The following is a 12,024-nucleotide window of genomic DNA, read 5'->3' as shown; positions in this document are numbered from 1 at the left end:
AATGCCACTTGTAATTACTTGACATCCAGTAATAAAAGACCATTTTACAAAGAAGCATTCGTGTAACATAATTTTCTCATCTGTATTCGCCAGAAACAAATTTGTTACTAGATTTTACTCCAATAGTTTAACATACGCACCAATAGGCCTATCAGAAATGGAATTTTAATCTGCTAGGTTTATAGCGGGAAACGATATCAATTAAACCACAGAGAGAAATAACTGACTGAATTAATAGTCTACTTGCCATCAGCATCACTTAAGTCCCTCAATACTTTCATGGAACTGAACAATGTAAATGTCACTTGGAATAATAAAATGCAATTTAACAAGAAGCATTTGTGGAATATATTTTCCTGATCTGTATTACTCAGAAACAAATTTACTTGCTAAATTATCCTTCACAGTAAAATATAGGGACCTAATAGGAGATAAAGCTCCACTGTCTGTCGCATGTTGAATTTTGGTGTGCTAGATTGGTAGCGGGAAACGATACCAATTAAACCACACCGAGAAATAAACTCACAGTTGTACCCAGTCCACAAATTACTGAATTAGGGGAGAGTTGGGTAGTATCGGACATCGGGTAATATCGGACAGTGAGTTGCTTTCAACTACCACCAGATGATAGTACCTGAATGACATGGTTACGTTTCCGTGATGTCGCATACAGAAACGTAACCATGTTATTCAGGTACTACCATCTGGTGGTAGATGAAAGAAACGCACTGTCCGATATTACCTGATGTGCGATACTACCCAATTCTCCCCTAATACTAACTCATCATATAAGCCCATTTGGCGTTATATTTTATGGGATAGAATAATCTAAATGTCACTTGTAATTAGTACTGTAAATATATATAATAATAAATAGAACCCCGATGTTAGGCAAAATGCCTTTTTTAAACTGAGTGTAGCCTATGCATGAAAGACCTATTAGTTATAAACACGTTTCCACACATTTGGGGACGATATGCCCAATTTTTATTTTGCTTTCTTGCCTATTTTAGATCCCGTTGCCTATTTTAAGGTTACATGCCTTTTTTAGCTTTTTTACGACGTTATTGTACATTTTCTAGATTTTTAATGCATTTAAAAGAAACCGCACATAAATTATATAAAAAAAAACAAAAAAGAACGGTTATACAAATTAAAAATATATATTCACCTCACACAAATATTTGTTGAGAATCTTATTCTCCAGCAATACATTATGTTTCTAAGAAGTGTTTGTACATTTTCTAGATTTTAATGCATTTAAAATAAACCGCAAATATATTATATAAAAAAAAAAACAAAAAAGAACGGATATACAAATTAAAAATAAGTTATATATTCACCGTTCACAAATATTTGTTGAGAATCTTATTCTCCAGCAATACATTATGTTACCAAGAAGTTTTAACTTTTCTCCTCTACCGATTCCATCTTTTATGTCTCTTAAAGATGTTTGAACAGTATAACCCTCAGTGCTCAGGTCACTTCGGGATTTACCAGCGAAAGAAAGGGGATGAGGGAAGTATTAAAAGCAAGTCTCCCGGTCCTGTTACTGTTGTCGCTTGCACGCACAAGTCATACGTACTTTGAAGTCTCTAATCCCTTCTCACATCCCTCTTTTCGAGACAAAACACAGTCGGTTTTTCCCGATCCCTTAAAGAAAGTAGAGAGAGTCCTTCTGAAATAAGTTTTTTTTTTAAGTTTGCTCCAATCACTTCAGTAGAAGTAGAAAGATCTTTTTCCACCATGAAAAACGTTCTCTCTGACAGGCGGCTCACTATGACAACTGACAACTTAAAAAGCATCTTGTTGTGACATGTACCCAAGGAAAGTGAGTACAGTATGGGATATTTTATTAAGTATTTGTCTATTTTTTATCTGTTTCCATGAATAATAAATGCCCATTTCTATTATTTTTAGGGCCTATATGCCTGCTTATTTTAACCAAAATAAATGCGTAAACATCCGGGTTCTAATAATAAAAAAACAATTTTACAAGAAGAATCATCACATATCAAATAATGGTGTTAATTTTTAGCGGTCATCCACGATTGTCTTCCAGTTATTAAGCTGGATTTCTATTTTTTAGGGCCTATATGCCTGCTTATTTTAACTAAAATAAATGCGTAAACATCCGGGTTCTAATAATAAAAAAACAATTTTACAAGAAGAATCATCACATATCAAATAATGGTGTTAAATTTTAGCGGTCATCCACGATGGTCTTCCAGTTATTAAGCTGGGTTTTGAATCCGAGCTTCGAGAATTAAAAACAGAGGAAAATGGATTTAAAATGGCGATAAAATCCTAAGCATGGTTTCCTCTGGGAGGGAAGTAAAGTTCGAAGGCTTGTACTGTAAATTCATGGCAGATAAATGGACCCTGTCGTAATGCACGGGTCTACGCAAAATATGTTGATCATTTCAACGTTGAATAACATTTTCACTTGAAAGCACCGTTGAAAAAAAAATCCAACTTTGACAACACAGGAGAATTAAGTGTCTACAAATATAATTAAACGATTTAGTATTTATTTTCCAACAAAGAGATGCGTCTACGTATTAACAATTTAAAAAAAGTAAGAGATATTTTGAAATTGGACATTGCTACCTTTGGTGTGTGATACGTAAAGTTTAAATGCAAGTGAAACGATACGGAACCTGTCTCGCGATAATGAACCGGTTTCACGTGAGGGAAAATATAGACTTCACTCCCAGATGTCACATATAGTAGCATTGAAATACACACCAACATCAATGGAAACTATTTCTTCGCATACAACATATATTGAATGATTCGTAATATTACAAATCTGCGACGGAACTAGAGAGTGGATTTTTTTTTTTTTAATTTGAACTCGAAGGGTAATATAAAAATCGGATTACACAAAATTTGAATTTCTCAGAAACAGAATTAATTTCATGATAAACATGAGATTAATCGGCTCTTAGCGCTAGTAATTTCACGAAGTACTAAAAATTAGGCTAAACCGCCGATAGGAGAAGAGAAAAGCAACATTAGAACCAGTACTTCATAATATGCTCTGTTGTATCTTATACAATTCAGACCACTCACTTGTATAAGATGGAGTATTTATCTTCGTTTTTACACTATGTCATATGTTCATAAAAGGGTTATATGTAGAAAAGATGTAGCCTGTATTTGGTATTCCCGTAAGAAAAAAAAAATACTGCTGGACAAACCCGTCCATTTCTGCCACATTTGCACATTTTTCAACGATTTTCAGTACAATGTCCAAAATTTAACAAATTTCAAAAACGTTGTTTCAGCACATGTAAACCATCCAAATAAACAATTCCTGAAAATTTCAGCTTTCCAAATTAAATATAAGCTGAGAAAAACTTTCCAAAAAATAAGCGATAGAAGCTGAGAAAAACTTTCAAAAAAATAAGCGTTAAAATATGGTAGGCCTATATACATACATACATACATACATACATACATACATACATACATACATACACCCCCCTCAGAAAAACGAAAAGTTAATATGAATACAATTTTACCATAATCATATGTGATATGCCACTTTAAAGAGGGAAAATCAAATAATAAATTTGGAAAAATAAAAATACACACAATTTTTCGCACAAGATCAGTAAATTTATGAAGAATGAGCGTTTAAATTAAAACCTGTATACCCCCTTTTAGAAACTCGAAAAATAAAAAGGATTATATAAAGTAGTGTATTAAACTGTTGTCACAACGACAAAGTGTTCTAAACAATTACATTTAGTGAATGTAAAATGTTTCGTTTACAAACTAAAATTGGCCTATGAGGTTTACAATTTTTAAAACTTACACATATTATCAAAATCTTCAATCAAATCTTAAATAAAACACATTAATTGTGAAATCCATGAGTATACTCATATGTGATATACCAATGTAAAGAAAGAAAACAAAATCATTTGTAGGAAAAATAAAAATAAAATGAAAATTTCCATTTAAGTTTTAAATTTATGTTAAAAATAAATTCATTATGATGTCACATTCCTTTCTCCTTTATGTTTTATCATGGCTGAATGAATTCGAAATTATTTTGTTTGAAACACATCATAATTTCAGTCATCCAAGGCCTGCTGTATTTAATGACGTCACCATATTAACAGAAAGTGTGATCAGATTTATCGAATGTCAAACACATAGGGTAAGTGAGGGCATTAACGCCATCCATTCAAAAATGATTTACAACTGACTAGATATTGATCATTTGTAGCCTTTCTTGTGGAATGTAGACTACGAGTACGTTTCAACAGATGTACTTGTGACAAGGTTTTACAATACAAGTACAGTAAATAAAAGTATGACGTATACTGGCGCTATTACCTGTAATGAAGGTAATAACGCCACTTATTTTTTTTAGGACAAAGAACGTGTTTATAAGCAAAAATGACAAATGCAAGATTATGTTATGGAATAAATAAAACAACGTCTCAATACTTATTACCACATAACTTAAAAAATTCAATCAAGGTCACTGTCATTGAGTGATGCACAACATCTGCATATAGTGAACAAAGTCCAGTTTTCTTGTGCTATTTATGTTGCAGGTATCGTATTAATCCAAGTCCGGTCGATTACCGGAATTCGTAAGTTTGAGGCGATTTAACAGCTATTATTACATACCAAATCAAAGTTTATTCTCAAAGCGAGATGGCGTTATTACCTGCAGTCAAATATTCTACTTTAAATGGATAATTACCATAATCAATACTTACTTATTGGCTGTTAAGGAACCCGGAAATTCATTGCCGCCCTCACATAAGCCCGCCATTGATCCCTATCCTGAGCAAGATTAATCCAGTCTCTACCATCATATCCCACCTCCCTCAAATTATTACCATAATCTATACTAATAATACATCTGTAGCCATAATTTTTCTGGTAATTTTCGATTTTCCAAAAATAATTGGTGTTAACATGTATAATTAACCATCCTGAAACCGAAAATCGCTTTTGTGAAATTTTTGTTTGTATGTCTGTCTGTCTGGATGTTTGTTACCTTTTCACGCGATAATGGATGAACGGATTTCGATGAAAACTGGAATATAAATTAAGTTCGTTGTAACTTAGATTTTAGGCTATATGGCATTCAAAATACGTTATTTAAAAGGGGGTTATAAGGGGGCCTGAATTAAATAAATAAAAATATCTCGCTTATTATTGACTTTTGTGAAAAATGTTACATAACAAAAGTTTCTTTAAAAATGATTTCCGATAAGTTTTATTCCTTGAAAAATTTTAATAGGACTGATATTTAATGAGATAAATGAGTTTTAAAATTAAAACTACTGCCATCTAAGGCGGTGTAACGAAATAAAAAAACAAATGACTTCGTCTATAAGAGGCCTTGGACAACAACAGTCGAAAGCTATGAAATATAGCCTACCGAGAATATTTCTGTGTTTGTATGAAGTAATATCGGAAGCTAAATTAACCGATTTATTTAATTAATTATTATTTCACCATTGGAAAGTGTAGTTTCTCTAGATGGACATAATGCTAATGTTATTACAGTAACTTCTGAGTGAATCGAGAACAGGTGAGATTAAAATAGCTTCTTATGCACAGAAAACTTGATAGGCTATTCTGAATATTCGTTTCCTGTATTTCTTAAAATAATGTTTATGTACACATTAAATCTAAATGATGTCAATCTACATTAAACTATGGTTGCATGTAATAACAATTAACAAGCATGTTAAAGGAATTGTCATTGCACCACATGATTGCTCTCTGGACCAAAATGATCGCATTTTAATTATTTAAATACAATTTAAATTCAGTAACATATTAAACGATTTATCCTTGTATCAAGCACAAATGTTCCCTGGATCAAATGCCCTATTGTAATTATGTAATTACTTTATATTTATTTCTAACGGGTGCAGCGGAGCGCACGGGTACGGCTAGTATATTATAAATTTTAAAACAACACCACTCCACTAACTTAAGAACACACATAAACGACTTTCTCATAACACGTCATCATTTACTATATTTAAAATTCAATTATCTGTACTTACTTTATGCTGAATATAATTATCAAGTCACTCGACGATCAGCTTAAGAGCGCATTTCTTCACTTAAAGCTTGTGAAATTCAAACTAAAGACAGAAATCCGTTTCATTGTTGGTTCCGGATGTTTAAGAAAGGTTCTTCTAAACATCACACATCTCTAACTAGGGCTGCCAACACAATTTTCACGTAACTAATAATTATAACATGCATAGCGTTAATATCTTCACTTAACCTAAACATTTCACGTTAAGATACTTCAAAGCTGAACTCTCAGAGATATTTTAGCCCTTGAAATTAAGAAGACCTAGTATACGAATATTTTATGTCAAAATCTATGATGTGGTATACCTAGCCATAAAATGAACAAGCAATAATGGATAATTTCAATAAAATAAACTTGTTAATCTTCTTCCACATAGCGCATAACACAATAAAAACTACGTTTTATGATTCACATGTAATTAAAGTGTTGCTGACACTTAACAAAATACGAAAATGCAAGGGGGGGGGGGACATGCTCGCAAATTGGAACAGACACGCATGGGTTGACAATCACTGATAAGCATGCAAGTCATGCACGATATAAGATACACACCTGACACTGAAGTCGAACTAATTTCACTACACAACAGGACTCCACATCCACTAATACGGGTAAATTTCTGGTTGTAAATATCCATATTTATTACCACAGAGTTATGAAGAAAGTCACTGAACCATGTCTCCTCTTGCTTTGAACTCTGCTGGATACTGTTCACATCACTTAGGTTATCGTACAGTGAAAAGTTGCGCGAAAAATTCATATAACTTGATGGAACTGGGTCCGTTCTTCAATTAAACAAGCCAAGCCGCTGTCAAACAAAATAAAACACCAATTACCCTCAGACATGGCGGGACACTTGGGTTACGTCTGCATTCAACAACACTTTCTCCAATACCATTATCTAACTCCACCAGACTTAAGTTTTATCTATACATAGATAAACATTAGCAGTTGAGGAAAAATTGCGATAAGGAACGGAATTCCAACTAGGCTACATGTAATACCTACATTACGTTGTGACAACAGGCCCCTGACACCTGGATTTCATATTAGTATAACCCTTCTTCCTCTCGCAGTACCCACCCATATTCAGCCCACAAATAGTGCTACCTCCGCAAAGAATCAGAACCTTGAAAGTTGTAAAAGGATATAACCAGGGGTGTACAAAACCAGACATAATTCTATATTCAAAAGAAAAAAATACTTTTAACAAAAAAAATATATTCCGCACAAATGCAAATAGTTACGTAAGACGAACTTTCGAGCATAAAGAATTGAAAATTTATTATATAAAACTTACATGCTTGGAAAATCGGTATCACCTGCACCTATAAATTAAATAAACTAATATCATCAACCAATATGGACCGAACGAGTTCTTTTTTATGCAAGAAAACAATCATTCGATAACTTTAATCTAAGTTTCCTACTACAGTTACAATTAGTTGCTTCTTATTGAAGTAAAACATGTAGCTGTAGGTTCCTCCCCCCCCCCAAGGAGGAGGGACTCCAAACCGTAGCCCGAGACTTACTGCCAGGACCAAGTTATATATTATTATTATTATTATTATTATTATTATTATTATTATTATTAGGGATAAACACGAAATGTGATAGAGATGCACCAAGAAATGTTAAACGTTATGTTTTATTTAACGACGCTAGCAACTGCAGAGGTTATATCAGCGTCGCCGGATGTGCCGGAATTTTGTCCCACCGGAGTTTTTTTACATGCCAGTAAATCTACTGACATGAGCCTGTCGCATTTAAGCACACTTAAATGCCATCGACCTGGCCCGGGATCGAACCCTCAACCTTGGGCATAGAAGGCCAGCGCTTGCACCAAGAAGTAGCCTATATGCAGATTTTATCATAAATGTGATTGATTTATGACAGCAAATTTTGTCAAGAATTTTCGAGAAAATTAGCTGCCTCAGCGAAAAATCTTCATTCCTGTGACAAAAACGAAAAAAAGGAAATTGTTTTAAAGAAAAACAGTATATTAGTTTTGGTGATGTTAGCTCTGCAAAAGAATAGGAAGACAAATTACCAGGGAATTCTACAGGCCTAGACACTTTAATGCCATATAGGAGCACTGGTGATTGAGTTTTTTTTATAAAACTGACTTAAGTAATAACAAGGCTAATTTACAAAGGGTAAAATTATTATTATTATTATTATTATTATTATTATTATTATTATTATTAGTAGTAGTAGTAGTAGTAGTAGTAGTAGTAGTAGTAGTAGTAGTAGCAGTAGTTTATTTATTTGACCTGGTAGAGATAAGGCCGTCAGGCCTTCTCTGCCCCTCTACCAGGGGATTACAACAATAATATGAAGAATAAAATTACAATTAATATTAAATTTACAATTACAATTACAATATAAATTAAAGTACGACAAGATTACCTGATTAATGACAGCTAGACATTTTATCATAGAAGTTAAGAACAAAGAATTTTTTTGTATTTACTGAATTACAAATTAAACCTAGAATAACAAAATTCTATAGTGATGAAATTACCGAATATTGAAATATTTTGTGATGGATTAAGAGAACTATTTACAAGAAACCATGTCTGAACGAGTCTCAATTACTGACAAAGTGCCTAATAAGTTTGCGTTTGAATTCAATTTTATTTCGACAGTCCCTGATGCTAGCAGGTAACGAATTCCAGAGTCTTGGCAGGGCTATTGTGAAAGAGGATGAGTATGAGGAGGTGCGATGGGATGGTATTGTTAGTATTGTTTCATGGCGAGAGCGTGTGTTCAGATTGTGCTGGGAACAGTTCTTTATTTTTCCATGAAAGTTGCAAATATAATGTATAGTAAAAGATTATTCGTAATTAAGACTGTGTATGAATGTGGTGAAAAAAATAATCAGGACTTTTCACGAAATTATTGTCATTTCCATAAGTACGATATTTTATTCATTCTCACCAACAATTTGAAAACTGTTTACCAAAAATATCGGGTCCTGCTTATTGTGTTTACCACTTCTGTAGCAAGGATAATCATTGTTGCAGTCCGTAAGGCTGCATTCCTGTAAATAGCGTGATTTATTACCCTATCGATTCAGTTATTATACAGTACAACACTCAGAACAATGTCATCTGTGTGCAAGTCAACGGTACTACGTCCTGCGACATTTCTTTGAAGTGAAACTAGTGAATAATGGATGATAAAGGACGTTAAAATGATTGGTGGCGAAGTGGGCCCGAACGTACAACGCAGAAATTTTTCCTTACAATTTCAAGATGTTATAGTCATCATTCTTACACTTGTCTCCAAATATAACTTCTACATTGGTTTTTCTTTCTTCTCCTTACTCTACTTTATTTCGTACAGACCTACACGCCAATGCGGTGTAGTGGAGAGTATGTATCTCACATTGTGGTTCTCCTTAACTGTGTGAAGAGCCACCGCGGAGACATTACAGAACAAATACAAGACAAGGGATAAACATCCAGTTCTATGAAATGGAGATAAATCGCAGTTAACCACGAATCGCTTGGTTGGGAAGTGTACGTGCAATTGACAGAAACAAAGAGGTAGATAGTTCGACACTACATGACAGCGGAGTTGGTACAACATTATTAAATAACTAATTAAAACATCGACCACAAAATAAAAGCTTTGGATTCCAATCCACACGATGTAAATTTAAAAATTTATTTTTATAAGAAAAGATGTCAATGAAAATGGTGAAGAATTCGATATCCTAATTTTATTTTAATTTTATTCCCTGATGTTTAAAGATTAGGTTGCCATATTTTATTTTCAAATGCCATCAGGAACTGCTGCAAAGTAATTATTATATACGATACCATGATGGAGCTCTTCTTTATAATCCTAAACTTCAGGTTTAATTCTCCGAAAGTTTCATTTTTGTAAGTACGTATCCATACTTCAGAAACTAATTGGACGATTTTTCTCAAATTTTTTACACTTGCTTTATTTTGTACGTGGTTTATTTCAATGTCAGACACATCTTTATAGCTGGTACATTTTTCAATTAGCAAAATCTTTATTGTTGCAGAGGGAAAAATAAATTTTGGAAAATTATTTTAAAAAATTCAAGTGGCATAGAAAAATATTCCGACAAGAAGTTACTTGAGAATAGTATGAAGTAAGAGTGTAGACAATTATTACATTTAGTTATTTTAATTGGTTTTTGTAAACAATGGTACAGGAGTAAAATAAAAAAGAGCGAAATTCTTTAAGCTAGGCCTATTCTTGCCCAAAATACTTGCATCATTTTTATAGAAATTGTCATACACGCACCACACGTCGTTATATGCCTCATATACAAATTTCATAATTCCATAGCACAAACTTAAAGAGTTATAGAACCTCAATAAGAAAATTATACAAGAATGCATTAACTACCTACAATTCATGTGTTATGGAATGATGACTGCAGCAGCATTATTTTATGAATCTGGATTTTAGCAAAACAACGGGAATGCATCTATAAAAGTAATAGCAGAAATGTGTTTTACATTAAAGAACTCGATAGGCCTACTGCAAGACTACGTCAGACACAATGGATCCCAGAGAAGTCAGGGAATTATAGCAAATTAGACAAAAATTACAGTTATCTATCGCAATAGCATGACCGTATAAACAAGTTAGACACGAAAGTTTCCCAAAGAAGTTTTACTCGTAGAGCTCCTACGATTAAGTAAGCTTATAACAGAAAGACCAATCATACGATGGTAAAGAATTCATAAATTTCCTTAATAAATCATTGCATTTGATGATGATGATGATGATGATGATGATGATGATGATGATGAAATCTACGTATCTCCTCCATAAATGGATTCTGTGACAAAGCCAAGACAACAATGACTTGCTCCAATCCTCGCAGAGCTTATGAAACCGTGTACATTTGACCCATAAGTCTCCCCCAAGGCATCTTACGTAACTCATTTTAACCTATGTAAATCAGATGCAGGATGAGCACTCAATCGGTAAACTAATACAGAGTGTTTCCGAGGTGGTGTTATAAACTTTCAGTGTCGATGGCGAAGGGCACATGTATCAGTTTGAGATAAGGAACCATGGTCCGGAAATGACTGAGTCGAAAGTTATAAGCAAAAATAGTTGTGTGGAAATGGAATTGTACGCACCACGTGCCCTCCTTCCCTTAATTTTTGGAACAGTCGTGGAAAAATGGTATGGGCCGGATGTCTCCTACGTGGGTACTCAACACGACACAATCTGTGAGCTTGTCTACAGTTCCCATTGGCTCATCCGTATTCGAAAATCAGGTCTGCTTATTCCACTCTCGTGTACTCCTCCATTTCACTAGGACTGATCGACTGGACACTGCAACTTGTACACATACACTGCTGTCTACAGACGTGCATATCAGGACCGACCATGTCCGTTACACATTACGCTATCTGCATAGCTTTAGTGTAGTTTCCTATCCCCATCCCTCCGACAGCGCACTGAATGGAATGCTGTAAGTAGACAACGTAAACAACGTCAGATGAATACAGTATGTGTAAGATGTACAGATAAATACATATAAATAAGGTTACAGAGGAATAAAATTATTTCATTTCAACAGAACTATTTTTGCTTGTAACTTTCGACTCGGTCATTTCCGAATCAGGGTTCCTGATCTCAAATTGATACATGTACCCTTCGGCATCATCCCTGAAAGTTTGTAACACCACCTCGGAAACACTCTGTATAAATTAACGGCACTTGCTTTCCCTTACCGCGTCAATCCAGTTGAATACCTAAATCAAATATGTTTACTTCCCCTCGAGTTCTTGATTTAACAACTCTTAACAAGGCTTTAATGAGCGAGGGCGACCAAGATATGATTACAGACGAAAGAAAAGAGAGTCTATTATCGTTAGACTTCTCCTTGCTGTATTGCCTGAGACTCGACCTTCAAGCTATTATTAATATACACT

General features: G+C 33.9%; 1 protein-coding gene across 13 annotated transcripts in view; it reads right to left on the bottom strand.

Annotated features, from left to right (window-relative positions):
* Positions 1-12,024, bottom strand: part of numb (NUMB endocytic adaptor protein) — an 847,398-nt gene that overhangs the window by 163,803 nt on the left and 671,571 nt on the right. For 7 of the 13 annotated variants that reach the window (XM_069830639.1, XM_069830640.1, XM_069830645.1 and 4 more), the window contains one exon: positions 6,735-6,896. The exons of 5 other annotated variants lie outside the window; for them this stretch is intronic. In XM_069830639.1, coding sequence (XP_069686740.1) covers positions 6,735-6,848 — 114 coding nt within the window. In that variant the 5' untranslated portion in view covers positions 6,849-6,896. Of the gene's footprint in view, positions 1-6,640; positions 6,897-12,024 lie in introns of those variants that run through there. One more of the 13 variants, XM_069830652.1, reaches the window with a different exon arrangement.

This window comes from Periplaneta americana, chromosome 7 (genome assembly GCF_040183065.1).
Source record: "Periplaneta americana isolate PAMFEO1 chromosome 7, P.americana_PAMFEO1_priV1, whole genome shotgun sequence".
Lineage (NCBI taxonomy): Eukaryota > Metazoa > Arthropoda > Insecta > Blattodea > Blattidae > Periplaneta > Periplaneta americana.
The sequence above is the reverse complement of the archived record's forward strand: the minus strand, read 5'-3'. Positions and strand labels throughout refer to the sequence as shown.